The sequence below is a fragment of the Epinephelus lanceolatus genome, chromosome 11, assembly GCF_041903045.1.
Source record: "Epinephelus lanceolatus isolate andai-2023 chromosome 11, ASM4190304v1, whole genome shotgun sequence".
Classification (NCBI taxonomy): Eukaryota; Metazoa; Chordata; class Actinopteri; order Perciformes; family Serranidae; genus Epinephelus; species Epinephelus lanceolatus.
In genome coordinates this window covers 25,573,319-25,592,623 of record NC_135744.1, presented here as the reverse complement: position 1 = coordinate 25,592,623, position 19,305 = coordinate 25,573,319, and the positions used below count along the sequence as shown (strand labels likewise).

Genomic DNA, 19,305 nt, shown 5'->3' with positions numbered 1-19,305 from the left:
ACAAGCTGAGAAATGACAAGATAGGAAGGTGTCTCTAGAGTAGTGGTTCCCAACTGGTGGATCGTGGGTCCATTCTGAAAGGGCCGCAAATGAAGTTTGTATAAGACACACTTTATTTTGAAGTACAGTGAATTTCGGGGAATTTCCTGCTGTAGACTGGGTGACTAACAGACAGCTACTTGAAAGAGATAGCAAACTAACTAGATGACATGGCCAAACACAAGTATGACGCTAAAAATATCAAACTTTGTGGACCTTGAACTAATGACTAAGGAGAAATCTGGACCCTGTGGCTGAACCAGTTGGGAACCACTGCTCTAGAGTCAGAGGTGTTGTAGCCACAAGAGAGAGAACTTTGTTGATTCATCCACTAGATGGTGCAACTGTACCAGTTTCATTAGAATGAGCGCGACATGTCAACCTGTCAACTCAGAAAACCCTTAAAAACATTCATGCTGCATGTCATGTATACACTCAACACCTGTATGATGTGAACAAACAGAATCATGACATGAATGCACCCACCTGTGCTGGTGGAGACTGCATAGGATTGTTATCTAGGATGATGTGCTGCAACTGCCTGAGTTTCCTGTAAGCTGGAGGAATCTCTGTGATCTTATTGCAGGAGAAGTCAAGTCGGATTAGAGGCAGGTCAGCCAACTCTGCAAGTACAGACCAGAGAACAGCGTATGTTGAATGTGATGCACGCGAGTTGGATGCTTTGTTATGCTAGCCGGTTAGACCTAATCAGAGTACGGCAACACCCTAAAAACTAAGTCCACAATGGTCTCATCTCTTCTACATCATAAAGGAGTGCCCTGTTGATTTAGTATTCACTGTTAAATTAATCAACACTTTAGATTTTTGTCCCTAGTATGAGTCAAACTCCAAAAATCACTAGATAATGTAACTTATAGCAACTTCACATTGCACCCTCCTTACCTTGTTAACACCCACATCTTCTAAACTGGTGGCAGCTTGTGGTGCTCAAAGCGCTAAAAAAATACATTTGACAAACTCAACAGCAACGTCATGGTAGTTGCTCCAGATAATCCGTAGAAATAGTTGTCAGCAGTTTCATGTAGGAACTATTTTCCAAATTTACCAAACCCCACCCACCAACAGCATCACTGCGCAAAGGTAAGGCGCATTTACTCATGGATGAGAGGCTCATGCTTTTGACAGCATGAGATGTAAACGTTAATGGTGTCCTCCTCAGCTGAGCTAGCAGTAGATGCACGCTTCCTTCTGTGTGGTGATACAGTTGACGGGTGTAGTTCAGTAAGCTCCTACATGAAACTGCTCACAACAAGGTCTGTGGGTTATCTAGAGTGACCGGGTCATGATTTCTGCAAAGAGTGCCATCTAGCCATATAGCACTACGGGTAAGAGGAAGAATCGATATTCTTGATTTGGGGGTGAACTGTCCTTTCAAGGGTGTGATGGTGTTATATTTTTTTTCATTTAATTCACTCTAATTCAGATGCATACAGACTATGGAAAGGTATCCACAACTGCCTTTATGTCTGCTTCATAACAGTCCAGCCTGGGTGAATTCATATGACCTAAACACACTTAACCACCAAAGTTGCTCTTAATTATTGCAACCCTTATCACTTTCACCTTCTAACTTATAAATAAAAAAAATATACAATATAAACTATTATTTATGATATAAACAGCACGTTACTCCACAACCTCTGCCTTTGGCTGGTCCCCTATTGGATAATATCAAACCTGTTGCAAGAAATCTTGGAGTCTGGTTTGACAGTAATTTAAATTTTACGCAGCATTTCACAAAGCTTGTCATCTCTTCACGCCTGGATCACTGCAACAGCCTCTTTTCTTGCCTGAATCAAAAATCTATTTATCGACTCCAGACTGTTCAGAATTCAGCTGCCAGAGACGTGATCACATCAGCTCCCAGTATGTTTTAGAACAGATTTTAAGATTTTACTGATTACTTTTAAGGCTCTTCATGGTCTCTCTCCCGGCTATATCTCTGACCTCTTAGTGCCGTACACGCAAGGATGTACTTTGAGGTCCTCAGGCAGAGGTCTTAAAACTAAAGGGGACAGAGCATTTGCTGTCAGGGCAATCTGCCCTTGGAAATCAGGTCGACCGAGTCAATGATCTCTTTTAAGTCCCTTCTTACAACATACTTTTATCGGAGAGCCTTTCCTAATTTTACTTGAGTTTTAACTTGATTTAAACTGTCCTTTATTTTCTCAGTTTTTATACACTTAAATGTTTTTATCAGTTCTTTTGAAAGTAGTTTTCATGTCTTGTCTGTTTTAAATATTGTAACTGTTTTGAAAAGTGCTTTATAAATAAGATCATTACTATTGTTATTAATATCAGAGGCTGCATGATTTGTTGCATTACATTTAAGGATTGTTAAAACATGTCTAGACTCCGGGAATTCTTCACCTCTGTTGTATGACTATTTATCACTCATCAAGGGCATTTTGGCTGCACAGACTGTAACATGACAGCCAACACAAAAAAAGCAGTAGAGGTGTCAGTCTTGGCTGTGAGAGGACTGGTGCTCTTGCCAAAAGTGTCAACCTAAATAAATGGTGGGATATTGCTAAAGAACACAGGGAAATGAAACATGGATAGCATCACGTGTGATGGACTGACCCTCAGGCAGCATGTGAAGACAGTTCTTCCTGATGTTGAGTTCTCGTAAGGCATGAAGCCTCCCCACCTGAGCTGGCAGCACCTGGATCTCATTACAGCTCACGTCCTGCAAGGGGAGACAAAGTGTAGGGAATGGGATCGCTCTGGGTCGCACAGTGTACACAAGTCTATATGCACTGAGACACACACACACACACTGCTCACCAGTTCCATCAACTCTTTGGCCTTGCCGATCTCCTCAGGGATGGACACAAGCTTGTTGTTGCTCACGAGCAGAACTTTGAGGGGGAGGCTGAACAAGTATTTTGGCAAAACTGACAGGAGATTTCGGCTGTAGGGAGACAGATAAAAGATTGACCTACTTTAAAACAGTATACAGAGGCATGTAACAGTGTGTGTCTGGTCACTGGGAATTGAGTTTCAGCAAAAGAGGAAGTGCTTCTCTTTCATGAAAGTGTTTTTGTCCTGTTTGTGCACTGAAAAGGGAACAAGCACTTCTTGAGAGATATAAAACCAAACACACACACATTCACTTTTGTTGAATGTATATAACGAGACACAGGAAGCAAAGTGAAAGTAAAGTGTTGGCAGTGACCCACCTGATGTCTAGATAAGTCAGCATCTGCAGATTGATAATGGCTTCTGGGATGCACTTGATGCAGTTGTGGTAGAGGTTTAGCGACTCGAGGGGGGCGAAGAGACACACTTCAGGGGGGATTTCTGTGAGGCGATTCTTGGACAAGTCTGCAAGGCAAAGGAACAGGAGCTGATGAGATACACATGTGACATACATATTCTAATCTTGTCAAGCCCTGGCACCGTCCATTATGTTTGCTTCCAACATGAGCCTTGAAAGACCAATCAATACTTGACAAAGTGGCGGGCAGCGGGCCTCCTCATTGAGTACTAGTCTAAGATTACACCAGAGTCCTGGGCCTTGAGGGGTGGAGTGCTACTGGCAGTGTAATATCTTGGAATTTCCAATATCGATCTCACTGGGAGTGGCACAGTAATGGCTTTAGATTTGTATGAATGAGCGAAAAGTGTCAGGACTCACTCCAGATGTTTTCTTTTTGTTGACAGATCAGTTGCAAGTAGCAGAAGATAACCACCAACTGGTTATTCAAAACAAATTTGTACAGAAGCATGGTAGGTTTTGTATGCAACTGGAAACTTTTGAATAATTTATCAAGAAAAATATTAAGCTCTTTAATAGGACTTATCTCTCTAGGCTTGATCATTAGGAGCTTCTTTTTAATGGTGCATAATATCTCGCCTGAGCTATAAAACTGCACTTAACTGAAATATGTATTTTTACACACATGGAATACATCAGATATATCGACATCGATTTAACATATGTGCAGTCTAATGTGATATACCAAGTGTTGTGGTGCTATGTTGCAGAAAGAGACCAGTCTTTTCATATGCTAACAATTCTGAGGCAGTGGTGCTCTAAGCTAAATGCTAATGCTAGCATTGTAACATACTCATGACAATGCTAACGTGTTACTGCAGGGGTACTTAACATGCTCTACCTGAGCCAGTTTATAAACAAACACTTACCATTTTTACTGCTATATATAATAAATGAACTGCCTGTTTTCAACCTTTTGATGTTTGCTGACCTTACTCAGCTCTGCCAAGAGGTAAATCCAGTCGCACCAGCCTCACACAGGTCTACAGGGGCGTATAAAGGACTTGGCTCAGGCCTCTGTCAAGGGGTCAGGGGCCCTTTTCTGACACCTTTTTCTTAAATAAAACAAGCTCTGTTTTGATGCTGTTTATGCACTCCGACACCTTCTTTACATTCAAAGTACAAAAAAATTTCCCAGTTCATTTCCATTGTAAATTAGAAAATGGTCGACAGGCAAAAAGGCACCCTGTACTGCAAGTGACAGTGAGGCTCATAGATACGTCTATGGTGAGGCTGAAGCGACCAGAGCAGAGAGTGTGAAGTTAAACATAGCAGTGCAGTGTGTGCACCGTTTAGCCTGTCTGTCAGTGAATAAATGCTACAACTCCTCGACACCAGCACCTCTTTCAGTGGCACTGTTCAAGACACAAGCCAAGTTCCTGTGTCTTGCTCTCCACCTGCTGATTTAAGTGAGGAGGTTTAGCCCTGAAGTTTGCAGTCAAAGTTAGCCTCTCACTAAAACCTGACCAGACTCACTTAAGGTGGACCAGCTATGGAGAAACATCCAGCTGCCGAGTCTCTCCTGAGTTACTGTGACCATTATTGATCCCACCTCAAAATTTATTTTGCTGTTATATGTACTGCAACTGCTATTTAGTGTTCTTTTATTAAGCTCAGGCCCTAGTTGTAGTTGGGTTAGGTTTTATTTATATTATTATTGTGTGAATTTGTAAAATGTGTCTTGGATTTATTGTATAATATATTGTTTAATTTCACATACAAATTATTTGAAATAAAAAAGTTCTTTAACCCTTTGAAACCTGGAGCAACATCACTTTTCTTAGGCTGCTTTCAGATGCCTTTCGTCAGTATTTTAACCTTTGAACCCTGAGCAAATTGGTGCAATATCTTTCAAAAACATGAGGAAAAAGGCAATGAGCAACTTGCTAAGAAAAAAATAGATTTAGAAAATTATATTTAAAATGCTAGGGAGCAACTGTATTTATAATTATCACTATTTTATATTTTAAATAATGCTACAGAATTATTATGTTTTAAAGCTCTTTTTCCAAGTTATTTCCTTGTTTGTTTTTAGCTTTCATATTTTTTTTCCTAACTTTTGATTTTTAATTTTTAATATTCTCTTTTTCCTAATTTCTTGCAATTTTTGGGCCATTTCTTCTTCCATTGTTCTTTGCCTTCTTCCCAAGAAGAAGAAACCGAGCCAATCTGCTCAGATTTTAAAGCATTAATGACATTGACCTTCATTTTGTGCTTTTTTTGTTTGTTTGTTTGTTTTTAAGTATCCGTTCAGGCACTTTTCAGAAACTAGTACAGTTTTAAAAGCAACGTTTTGGCACTGGTTTTGGAAAAACCCAAACTATACCTGATTTTAAATTGAATAATTAACAAATTCCTTTTTTAAAAAAAAATCATCCTGTCAGGGATATTAACATCTGTACTAAATTTCAATCCATTCAAAACCTTTCCAAAAAATTTCACTTTAAAACCACGAATGTCATCCTTATGCTGGCACTAGAGGAAAAGTTGCTGAAATATTTCAGTCTGGACCAAAATCGGACAGACACACAAGCTGACATATTCATCCCTTATAGCCATGCTGACAGTGTGGCAAAAAGCATTACCATATATTTTCTATGAATACTAGGAGATATTAAATATTAATCAGGCGTGTGTTGTAATATGTGGTGTCCTTCTGTATATTCAGAGATATTCTATATATAACACTATATTTTTCTATATGCCGATCACTTCAGTTGCATGAGAAAGATACAACTGATTCGTGCTGTGCTGAATCAATACAGGACGAGCTGTAATTAAAAGTGTGTGTGACACAGTTAGCACAGGCCTGACTATAACTCACTTGCTCTCTGCTTCCCAGTTTGCTGCAAAATCACAGTCCCTCAAACCAGCCCAGAGTAGCTGCTACTATTCTGCAGCTAGTATATGAATGTAATCCCTGCTTCAGTCAATGAATGTGGGCACAGCCTTCCATCTGCATCTGCCTCCTATGATGAAATATTTAGATACTGGCTCTCTTGCCCGAGAACATAAAAGCAGAGGAGAGCAGTCACTCAGCACTTTCCCATATACATACATCATGTACTAAATCATAAATTATATCATCAACCAGACTCACGTTCCCTCTGGAGGTCTACATTCTTATGCATGCTTTTGGATCACGCACAAAGCCTGAGTTAAGGCACATTGTCCCTCAACGTTGCTGAATCACTCACACAGCCCAAGTTATTTCCATGCACGCACACACACGAGCATGCTCTCTCTTTTAGTGTCCCCTATTAAATAAACCCTGACACAAACTGCATCCAGGAAACACGAGGATACACGAGGAACCATGAAAACAATACATGTAAGGATACCGTATTGATAAGACTTCACCTTCAGACACATATTGATCCAGCAGCTGCAAATTGGTGTATGTGTGCGCCTATGTATGTGTGTGTGTATGTGTGTGAACGATCTTGTCTTCTGAATTATCTCCGGGTGACACGATAATTAGAGACCTATGTGATGGAGCTGCACAGCCGCAGATAAAAACAGCTTTCAATTATTCTGTCTCACCCCACTGATGCGCTGCAGCCATATACTACTGCAGCTCCATCCCTTAATGCACGCAATTACATACAGACACCACCCTTTATTATACAATTACACTATATGGGCTTTACTGAAAGGAAACACTCACTGACTTTCTGTTCACTGTGGGTGGATTAGCAATATCATATCAGCAGCTATTATTCAAAAAGAATTTTAACATACTGCAGATACTGCAACCTTTAATCGAGACTCCCCAAAGTTACAAGATGTCATGAGAACTGTGTGTGAGTTGCGTCTGCATCTTTAGATAGACTCTCATTTCTGAAAAGCCTTAAACGACCAACAATAGACCCGACAGGCGTCGTTCTGTAGCTGTGGTCTGAGCTCTTGACAGCAGCTAGTAAGCAGAAGTGAGAGGCAGACCATGAGACAGTCAGCAGCGCAAAGGGAAAAGAAGTCGAGAGGTTAAGGGAAACAGAAATTACCACGCAAGGAAAGACCAAAGCTGAGGTCACAGGGTGTACTCGCTCTCCATTAAGAGTAAATTCTGCCTCTCCCTGAGGCTCAAACCTTGATGCTGTAACCCAGCTGTACGTAGACGCCTTCCCCACTCCCCTCCCTCCCTCCCTCCCTCCCTCCAGCCAAACAACTGGGGATTCTTCTTTAGCGGTGGAATCATGTGGGTCGATGGGCGCTGGGTGATGGGGGTGGGTGGAGGCGGTCTTTGTGAGCCTGTCCATCTCCATCCCCTTCTCCCTCCTCCAACCCAGGGCCATGCACCATCTGCAGCCCACAGTGGGCCTTTTATCCACCTGCTGGTCGCCCAGAGCTCCCGCAGGACGAGGCCTGCCAGGCAGACGAGCCCCTCCATCAAGGCTCCACTGTGCTGCACCCTCACGCCAGATCAGCAATCTATTCATTTATGGTGCTAGTACAGATAATGTCTGGTTATGTCTTCCCATGACACAGCAAACTCTGTACTAACAGACATCCTGCTGAGTGCCCGAGGAAATAACAGACTCTTTACTGCTGCAGAGGGATTCTGGACAGGAAATATTTGTTTTCAGGTTGCGATTAAATGATTCAACCTGTGATCATCTTACCACGCAAACATGTCACTTAGAGTCTACAAGAAGTACCAGCATTAAATGCAGAAACTGAAACACACCAAAATAATTAAAATCTCTTTTTTGCACCTCAGCAACTTCACTACAAGGTTCAGTGTAATAAAAACAGGACAGGAGCACGACACAAACAAGATTAATTGGGGTTAATTATTTGCGCCCTGTAGCAGACGTGACCACGGCGTCTGGCGGGGGGGGGGGGGGGGGGGGGTGGGGTGTCTGTGGGGGCTTTTATGGGGCACTTTTAACGTACTCACAGTCAGACACTAACTTAGTGCATGTCGGGTCCATGCATTACTGTCATACAATGTACACTTCTCCCCTCCAGCAAGGGCATGGATTTTAGGGGAGGTTGGGGGTAATTTTGTGCATCAACGCTTTCCTGCATTCTGTTGAATTTTTACGCACCAAATTGTGTCTTTTTTGATATTGATTTAAGGCAGAAAATAAAAGTCCTTTCATGATTTTATTGTGTCCCCTGCAACCCCCACCCCCCCACCCCAATCTACGCCTATGCCCACGAAATATGTCCTATTTATTGCTCAGCAGCCCCAAACTAACAACACCCATACATTCTTGTCTTGTGCATATGCAGACAGATTCATTTATACCCTATAAACATACACAGAATCATTATTACAAGCACTTTAGATATAAAATATTAATGGTCACTTAATGCTTGTTTTTATCCAAGGAGGTGACAATCACACTAACACACACTCCATCTTTTAAGGGTCCTAGTCTTGGTGTTCAAACTCCTCTCCAACTGTCAAATGATCATGAAAATAAAGTATATAGCACAGTGTGTTTGATTCCCATATTTTTTTTCTTTAACCGTCCCAAGAGTCAGAACAAAACATGGTGAAGCAGCGTTTTATCATGCAGCACAAACCTGGAATAACCTCCCAGATGATAGACAAGCCCCGACTCTGAGCACTTTTAAGACCACCCTTTTACACTGCCTACTCCACCCTGTGATGACTGCAACCTTATTTTAAAACTCAATATGAGGTCATTTTAAATAATCTTTGTATCTTTTTTACCCTTACCACTGCTGACTGCATGAAATGAAACCGAAACTGCGACCCATATGCCTGCATTGTAACTGAAGAAGCATAAGTCATGGCCGTACACTTAAGGTGACACTAAAGCTACCTGCTGATTCACATGTAGGCGACTTCACTGCTAACGTCTCATCTAACCAAATCATGCTCTGAAATATGATTACATTAAAATAAGCACAGTCGCCATTACGTGACACACAAGAGTTTCTTATTTTATTTACAGTCTATTTAATGGCATAATTTGGCCGGTCTAATTTAATCAAAAGGTTCTTTCAGGTCAATTTTTGTTTTCCATGCAGCTCTTATACCAGTGATTTCTGACCAGAGTATCTACAGATCTCTTCTTAATTTCATCAGAAGCTAACTTTATGGAAAGTACTGCGGGCGTATCAGATATTTCCTAAAAATATATCATATTTCCATATGTAAACTCAACACTGTCAGGAATAAGTAAGCACTTACAAAGAGAGCTTCCTCAACTGTCTGTAGTGTTAACAGTCCGTATACCATCAGGTATATACTGTATGATTAAATCTTTGTTTTATTACAGACGCTGCAACACAATAAGCATTATGATAAGGAGCACTATTTCATTTTCAGTTTACTTTTATTGTCCAAGTATGAAACAGTAGCATCATTAATGTGACATGGCATTGTGCTCCTGCTGACAGGTATGCATTTTTCTTGTCTAGACATGCAGAGGCATATCTAGAAGGAGCCCTGAGGGAAGAAGCACCGGTTGGGAATGTGGATTATTTTTCAAGCTACACTCATATTACTACCAGCGAATTTTTGGGGCCAGATCTGTTGAACAGCCTCCCAGCAGCCGTGACAAGAGGATAGACAAGACAGGCTTTAACAAGACACCCAGAATATGTGATTTCACATAAGATGGAGCACGAAGTATGAGTAGAACAGTGTTATGTTTTTACTGACCAAGCCTCTGGAAGCCTTTTGAGTGAGTCAGCCCGCAGTGCTCTTAAATACAGTTAACAGTATTTACACTGGTTGATTATTAAATCCAAGAAGCTTGATACTTTTGTCCTTGTGGAGAACGTCCTTCACAAACTTTTCAGGAATGTTAACAACTAAGAAGCAGACCTACTGTTTGCTTCAAGTCACACATAGTGACATAAAATGTGGGATATTCACTCCGCCACCTGTTTCAACCAGCTCTCAACAGTCCACTATAAAAGTCTGGACATGGTATGCTATGAATATTTCAGCTTTTGGTTTGTTCTTGGCTGCCCGATCTTTGTGCATTCACCCTCAGTTGGCGACAAAAATCACACTTCTTTATCTTTTCTTTGACCTTCCGTTCCAGCTTTATTTGGCTGTTTAATATTACACTGAACTCTTCCTAGAGGACACGAGAAGGCGATAGATATGTAGTGTGATGACAGATTCTGTTTCTAATTTTGAAGCGGGAGTCACAAAACAAGGAGATATAAACTCAAATCTCCTGTGCGACCCATATTCTAACAATGTGGATTTTAAAGTATATTTGTTTCCTAGGATTCCCCAAGCTACCACACATACTTTAAACACACATGTAAGCACACTGCATGTTGCACTGTCTAATGCGTGTGTCTGTACCCTCAAAGGGCAGGGAAATGGCAGGCAGGGGCATGCTGGGATACGAACCTGAACATCTGCCCAGGTTGATGCACTGCTCCCCGGCCCCTCTCCAAGGTCAGGGCGGCAGCTCAGAGCTCATGCACATTCCCATGGGAAAACAAACTGACTGGAGACAAACTGCCAGGAGCGCAGTGCAAACAGACACCCTTGTGTGAGCAGGCCTCTCTCTTTCTCTGTCTACACACACTGGGGCCTTCTGCTGCTCATTAGTCAGATGGAGGTCACTTAGTTAGACCCCATTCTGTATCAAAACCCCATTTAACTTCTAAAACCAGCAATCGGATAGACTGAAATTACAATAACACCCAGTTAATGGTGGGATGAAATGCTATAGCTTCAATAAAGGATCCATATCTAAATAGTGCACGGACATTAAGCTTTATTGCATGAGGAAGTAACATGCAAAGACATGTACTGCCACAACAGTTTTCAAAGGAATCAGCCATTTCGTCAGCTTGCAGGTAAAGTAAAAAATAAGTGTGAACTAACAGCAGAAGAAATGGCCGCACTAAATCTGAGTGAGCTTCCTTTCATTGCATTTAAAAGGCCTCTGATGCGATCAATCCAGTGAAATGTAAAGGCTCCATGCAGCATCGTAAAGCTGTTTCTTTTCACGGCGGCAGAGATCAGAGTGATGATGCAAAGGATGTTGCTGTGAGGTGTTGATCTGTCTTTGCACATCTCAAAGTGAGACTTCCCCCTGGCACACCTTTCATTCAAGGCATGGAAATGAAGATGTGGGAAAAAAAAGTGATAAGGCTGCTAAATTCACAGCGACGGGATTAGTCACTGTGTAAGCAAGAAGTCAGAGGTGTGACAGGAATGTACACTCGTATCTCTTTTGATTACTATCAGTGTTAAGTAACGTGCACTCGGAGAAAATCAAACAACACAATATCTTTTACCAAATACCTTAATATTGATATTGCACCGAAATTGTAGGGTTGACTTTATGCTTTTACAAAATTTTTTACAAATAATCATCTGTAATATGGATATAACGACTAAATGGGTAAAGGAGGAGACCAGGAGGAGACAACCTTTATGATACTACAATGTCCAAAATCTCAGACAATATCAAGTCTCATATTACAATGGGGCGGCTGTGGTTCAGGGTTAGAGCGGGTCGTCCACCAGTCATAAGGTTCTTGCAGTCAACATGTTGGAGTATCCTTGGGCAAGATACTGAACCCCAAACTGCACCCAGTGGCTGCTCCATCTGTGTGTGAGAGCGTGTAAATGGTAACTGAGTAGCAGGTGGCACCATGTATGGTAGCCTTGGCCACCAGTGTGTGAATGTGTGTATGAATGGTAGTGTAAAAGTGCTTTGAGTGGTTGGAAGACTAGAAAGGCATTTACCATTTACCTTTATTGCCCAGCCCTAATCCATGCAATAAGTTCCTGTTGTGTCTACCTCCTCGCTGAATGTCAGCCTATGCCTAATATCTATGGCTTCAGCTCTATAAGGGCAGTGGTGTAGTGGTAGTTGACGAGATGGGTGTACTACTAAGTAGATGGATAGGTTTCCGAGAATGAAGTGGGTATACTCTCCTCTATATTCCATGGCTTTTGGGCTGATTGACGGGTACACCTACCATACTCCTAGATCCTCCTCTGCAATCCAACTCGCATCACCATCTGCCCTCTTGACTACCATGGGTTCTAGACCCTTCAGTCTCTGGAACTCTCCCCTACGACATTTGCAATATTGACTCCCTTGCCACTTTCGGATCCCATCTGAAAACAGGTGGGTCTTCTTCCTGTACCTGTATACACCGTCTACTAATCAGCTGTTCAAGGGTATAGATTTTCACACTGTTTGGGCACGCGTCATTTAAAATGACATCATTATGTACATCTATATGACTAACACAAAAAAGCCACAATCAGCATTCATGTCCAAAATGTCTCCTTGATGTTAAACAAACCTGTTACCTACATACAATTTGCCTCCAGACACCAGAGCCAATCAATTTGTGTTTAAAACATACTACTACAAATATTTTCACTTTTCCTTTCAATTCCACGCATGAGGTTAAAAAACTGTCTGGAAGACGTACCAAAATCTTGGAGCAGAAAATGAAACTCCCCTGGGGTAGGGGCTCTCCAACAAACCAGTGGCTTGCCATGAGCTACACATGACAGAGTAACACCATATGGTACGTGGACATCTTGGAGGAGGAAACCACCACTCTGAGATCCAGCATAATCTAGACGCCTGTGATAATGACTTAGAATAATTAATAATAACTGAGTTTCACTATCATCTATTCAATCTGCCTACAGTATGAGAAGTGGAACAAATATCCTCCTACACAGGGTTCCCTTTTACAAAATCATGAAACTTAGACAAGATTTTTTTTTGTCTAAACCACCATGTGTGATATAATTAAGTATGTATAGCCCGACCCTTCAGAATACGTGAGCCTAATACTGACCTACTGACCACCAGACTACATGGCTGCATCATTCTAACCCAGTAAAACACAAAATCAAATAACAAATAAATATCTATCCCACGTATGAAACCAAAAGCAGACCAGAGTCTTCCTCCTGCCTGAAAGATCATGGGCTATATGGGCATATGCACCCATGGCAGGCAGGCAGGCAGGCAGGGGGTGAGGCTGCAACTACACTGCATCTTTTGTCTGGTTGTGCCGAAAATGAAAAAAGGAAAGAAGAGGAAGAAGCCTGTACGTGTGTCACATGCTCACCGCAAATGATATTCACTGAGCAACAATTTACAACTGGCCTCATGGTTCATTCATATTCTGTTCCAGCAGTCCGGTGCCAAATCAACTGCAGCTCGGTGTGCAAACCACTGCACAGCGGCTGAGTTGGGTGCGCCTGCCGTCTCATTCATGTGTCTCGGGGGGGGCTGTACTCAAAGCCGTTGGCGTCGACCAAAACAACCACACAACAGCAGACGGACCCCCTTGTGCAGTAGGCTGATGTGATATATGAGCCTGAGAGGAGAGTAATTACAACCAGGATGCAGCCTTATATGTGCATTTACACAGGGCGGCTCAGCTCCCTTTAAATATTGTCATGCGCCTCTATAATAAAACCAGACAAAATCCATGCACAATGCGGGCGTGCTGCATTCACAAAAAAGGAGTGAGCACGTTTTTATATGAAGCACACTGGCACCCGTGGTTTCCTATATAGTCCACGCACGCACGCAGCAACCCACCTGCTTGTGTTGTATCGGTCAGATCGTAGCTCATCCCCGGGTACTCCCTCAGCTTCCTCCCGCTCAGGTTCAGTATCCCCGAGCACACGGCATCCTCCAGAGCCCGGTCCAGGCTGCGGGCCGTGTGGTGCTGCTGCTGGTGCTGCTGGTACTGGCTAACGCCCGGGCTCCAGTGAGGTCCGCTCGAGTAGTGATGGCTTTGTAGAGCCGTGACAGCTCCCACACCTCCCTGACTAGACGCCATTTTCGTAAAAAAGAAATTACTCTTACAATAATAACAGCGCACAGCGGCAGTCTCTCCGCCCATGCGCATACGGGGCACATTCCCTGGACGGACGCTAGGGGATGGGCTTCTGAGGTGGTGCTGCGAGTAGTGATGAGGATGATGATGATGGTGGTGGTGATGGTGAGCAGGGTATGGTGGCCATTTTAGGCTTTTTATCCTGCCTCCACCTGCTAATATCAAACTCCCAGCAGGGGCCCCAGTGCTGCACACAGGGGGCCCTTCATGTAATCCAACATTCAGCCTGGAGGGCAGTGGATGGTTACTGACAAATTATAATTAATCACTATGATCACAACTATATCAGATATGGTTATTAAAGCAATGCTGAGTGCCATGTGGTGCCATGTCCCTCTGAATACTATCATAACCTAAAGCAGGGATGTCAAACATATGGCCCGTGGGCCAGATCTGACCCACCAAAGGGTCCAATCCCGCCTACTATCACTAGATAACTATCACTAGACAAGAGGTGCCAGATTTCAGGAGCAAGTTGAACAATGCCTACTTCATGTTAAATTCTGCTTCAGATGCTTTCCCACCCTGACCAGAGCACAGTCCTCTGATATACCAATGAATCCTTACTGTGACCATGTTTAAAGATATTGAACAATGTGCAAAATATTGTCAATCAGCAGCTTCCGTTCAAAAGAATCTGTACCAGGAAATGTGTGAATAAATGCACATGTCATGACGGTCAGAAGTAGACTAACTGAATGTGGAAAAACTGAGACATACCGTTGAAATTGCACTTATTTTACTTGCTGTTGATCTGTTTTGTAAAAGGATGAACATCAACAGAATTCTTTACAAAAAAAAGGGAAAATTTTGGAGGTGATAATACTTATAAGTTATTGCGCTCTGAGAATGCAGGGCTGCTTGTGCTTACTAAAGTCACAGAAGCCAGAGCCTTCAGCTATCAGGCTCCTCTTCTGTGGAACCATCTTCCTGTTTCAGTCCGGGAGGCAAACACCGTCTCCATATTTAAGACTAGACTTTACTTTTTGATAAAGCCTATAGTTAAGGCTGGCTCAGGCTTGCCTTGGACCAGCCCCTAGTTAGGCTGACATAGGCTCTCTCTCCTCAGTTTCTAAAAAGTTGGTTCTTCTTCATTTGCTAACATTCATGTCCCATTATTGCATATTGCTAACTCAGCTTTACTGCATGTCACTAACTCAGCTTCTGGAGGCAGACGCCGTCTCCGCATTTACTAGACTTAAGACTTTCCTTTTTGATAAAGCTTATCGTAAGGGCTGGCTCAGGCTTGCCTTGAACCAGCCCCTAGTTAGGTTGACATAGACTCTCTCTCCTCAGTTTCTGAAAAGTTGGTTCTTCTTAATTTGCTAACATTCATGTCTTATAACTGCATATCACTAACTCGGCTGTACTATATGCCACTAACTTGGCTTCTTCTCCGGAGCCTTTGTGCTCCACTGTCTCGCAGGTTTACTCGTATCGCAGCTGCGCCTAGATCGTGTGTCGTGGTTACACTTCTGCCGTGGTCCTGCGTGATGCAGACTACTACTGCTGTTATTATTAGTCATACTTCTTCCATTATTATTCACACATCCAGCCCATCTAAGATCAAATAGGGCTGTATGTGGCCCATGAGCTAAAATGAGTTTAACACCCCTGACGTAAAGCATCAGATAGTGGACAGAAGATTGTACATGGTAAATTTGCACATCTCATTCTCCCATTATACCCCAATGCATTCTTAAAACAAATTTGCACACACATATAGCATATTATATTCTTTATATTGTACATTCTATAGATATAAATCTTAATCTTACAGAATATGCTAGGGTTTCCAGCATTCATCGTCACTGAGTCGGGCCACTGCCACTGTCTAAGCAATTTGCAGGTTAAACTTAATTTGATTTATTCATTCACCCACTCTGTTACTCATGTATTTCCTTCGTATTCCTTTCTGACTTTTGTTTCTGCTCTACCTCATGCCATCTCACGTAGCTTGTGCCCCCTTCATATATGTTATGTCACCCTCTTATTTAGTTGAGCGTCTGTATACAATTACATGAGTGATGGCTTGTTACGATCAGGGTGCACTTTTCTACTACCTCAGTGAACGATGCTTCTAGTACATTGGACAATTTTTTATTTTTTTAAATGTTTTTGTTTCATTTATTTGTTTTTTATATATCTTTATTTATTTTATTGCATTGCTTTCTCCATCTTCCCTCTTATTGTTCTAGGTTGTGGGAAGGGTGTGTGGTTGTTGTTCACTGTGTTGCCCTGTAACTATGGCAAAATATCAATAAAAATATATTCAGGGGGGGAAAAAAGAATATGCTGGGGTTTCCTTCTCTACTGAGATATTTTTCCCTTCTTGTGTAATATGTGTATCACTGTGTTTTTACTGCTCCCATTCAATGCCTTAATAACCTACTGCTGTAACAACATAATTTCCCAACTTGGGATCCATAAAGCACATTTATCTATCTATCTATTACAGCATGGAGTAGCTACAGCACCCATATACCAGGTAATTACTGGCATGATTTTGTTCAGTGGGTGTCAATTATGGTTCATCATCTTCATCATCTACTGCTACTGCTGGTTAGGGAACAGCTACCGGCAGACTGAATAATGGAAGCTCTGAGCAAAATAATTTACATAGATCGTTGCTGCGATAACCTCCAGCAGGAAATATCTGGGTCCTAATGGTGCAGTTCATTTTCTCCCCTAACGTCACACTAGAGAAGCACAAAGGTAGCACAAGCTGCCGTCTTCTGCAGAATTGCACAGACTGTGCTCTAGTGTGCTGAAACACACCTTGTTATCCCAAAATGTTGTTTGGCCCACATGCTCCTGTAAGCACCCCTCTGGTCAACACTGCTGCAACACACAGCTGGTTTCTCCAAGCTCCAATGTTCATTGAATTTCATTGCTTTCTGTTTTTCAAGCAAAAATATCACTAACAACAAGTGTGCTAATTTTTGTGTTTTCTGCAGTTATGGCTGTACGTACTGTGAATGAATTTAGCCTACAGTCTATATGTTGACTTTCTTTTTCAGTTCTCTGCATCAGATTATTTCACCACCACAAAGCTTATAGATGCTTTTAATATTATCATTGGTAAATAGCAATAATGTATTGTATAATCTGCTAACTCCATGACACAATAGAAAAATGTGTCAAAAATATGCCGTCATCTACACTTTTTTGTCTTAATATAATGAGACGTGTAATATTCATATAATGATCAGGTTTGCTTTGGTTGATATTATATTGTATTCTGTGTTGCGGAGTAACTAGTCACATGTAATTAAATGACAGAATTAATATAATTGTAACCACTTACAGTTACAGAGAAAAAAATATGTAATCATAAATAATAAATAAATAATCAAAATGTTGGTGATTACAAAGACGTTACATCTGAATATATTCTTTTCTGTACAAATTTTAGACTGTATGTGGAACATTACAGTTTGTTGTTATACATGTTTTTGCCTTGCAGTAATTCACAATATTTTTCAGCTTTGTTGCCCAGTTTAAAACATTAGTTAGCGAAGTAATCAAATGTTATAAGTTACATTACTTTGAAGTATTTAAAATAGTTACATTACTAATTAGATTTTTTTTAACAGTGTAACTAAACTATCTGTTTTGTAGAGATGTTCTCCACCAGATTGCTTCTGTCATCGATCAAATGACTGATTATGAGGGACATTTAAAATCACTTAGGGACTAAGTGTGTTACTTATGAGAAGGGAAGGGGTGGTGCAAAAAGTGAGAGGCATGCCAAATATTTTTTTTGAGCACTGGGGAGGGACTTATGTTTTTTATTTTGGCTTAGAGGAGGGGCATAAAACTTTAAATGTCTGTATTTTGTATTTATTTAACTATCGTGGTTTCTTGAAAAAAAATAAAAGAAGCCAAAATTACACCATTTATCATAGCCAGAAACTTAAAAAAGAGAAATTATCATTGAATTGAACACATTTTGTAGGATGAACACTTCGGTCAGAAAAAAACATAACCAAATCTGAGCTTGAAATGGTGATATTTCATCTAAATCACTTTTATTTGCAAAGTCTAAGGGCTGCTGTGAAACTGCGCCTACTTGGGGCAACAGAAAAGTTTGTCTTGGGTGCGTCAGTACAATAAACAAACGAGAACTTTCCTATCATTCTGTGTACAGTTGTGTTTTTTTGTACATTCGTTTTCTTACGTTCTGCTATCATATATTGGTATTTGAGGATGTGAATAGTGAAGTACTTGTATGACAGGTCACTGTGATTTGGTAGTCAGGCTTCTGCTCCTCAGAGTTGATCTCATGTGATGAGTGGCACCAGCTGATTGATTTATCACCTGGAAGGAATCTGTCAGTGTCTATATCCAGCCCCGGGCAAGGGGGGGGGGTTAAAGGGCACAGATGACCCTGGCCCAAGGCCAATAGGGGGCCCATGTAAAGTCTTTGGTAGACCCTTGAATGGGATCAAGTACAATTCACTTACTGACTTAAACCACTTACAATACAAGTTCTATGTATTTACATGATAAACAAATGTAATTTTAAATTAATACACATTTCAATGTGCCATCTGATACTCCCAACCCCTGGAGTATTGAGAAATGGAGCGGGTCAGGTGCACCATGGAGAAAACGCACAAGTGTGGCTGATGTAAACATGTGAGGTGAAGTGCAACCTGATGAGCTAAGTCAGAATGCCTCACAAAAAGTCAGGGGCTCCTAAAGGAAAAGTCAAGGCACAGAGAGAACAAGAAAATGAAAGGAGCAGAGAGTGGATGACCAAATGTCTGACAAAAAATGTGAAGAAGCAGCAAGTATGACAGGCAGAGCTGAAGGTGAGGAGTGGAGCAAATAAAACCTGCTGTATCAGCTCAAGTTAAAGCTACAGTGAAGACGCAGGTATCATATTAAAGTAGAGGACCTAAAAGGCATCCATTGGTACCAACAGTGTTATGCTATCTTGTTGGAAAGGGGGCAAAATAATGCTCCAACATAATGCTAAATTTGGCGCGGGAAAAAGGAATGCCATTTTTCAAAATGGTGTATTTAAATATTTCTGCATACTGGGGTCCCTAAACAGTCTTGACACTGTTTCAGTTCTGCACTCAATTTGACCAATATTTGATTAGCCTCAAAAAAAGATT

The 19,305-nt window shown here is 41.5% G+C and overlaps 1 protein-coding gene across 2 annotated transcripts in view; it reads right to left on the bottom strand.

Annotated features, from left to right (window-relative positions):
- Positions 1-14,303, bottom strand: part of lrch2 (leucine-rich repeats and calponin homology (CH) domain containing 2) — a 43,386-nt gene extending 29,083 nt beyond the window's left edge. For both annotated transcript variants that reach the window (XM_033643179.2, XM_033643187.2), the window contains exons 1-5: positions 13,879-14,303; positions 3,243-3,387; positions 2,848-2,974; positions 2,644-2,749; positions 526-662 (exon numbers count right to left, since the gene is read on the bottom strand). In XM_033643179.2, coding sequence (XP_033499070.2) covers positions 526-662; positions 2,644-2,749; positions 2,848-2,974; positions 3,243-3,387; positions 13,879-14,191 — 828 coding nt within the window. In that variant the 5' untranslated portion in view covers positions 14,192-14,303. The remainder of the gene's footprint in view (positions 1-525; positions 663-2,643; positions 2,750-2,847; positions 2,975-3,242; positions 3,388-13,878) is intronic.
- Positions 14,304-19,305: the final 5,002 nt, after the last annotated feature.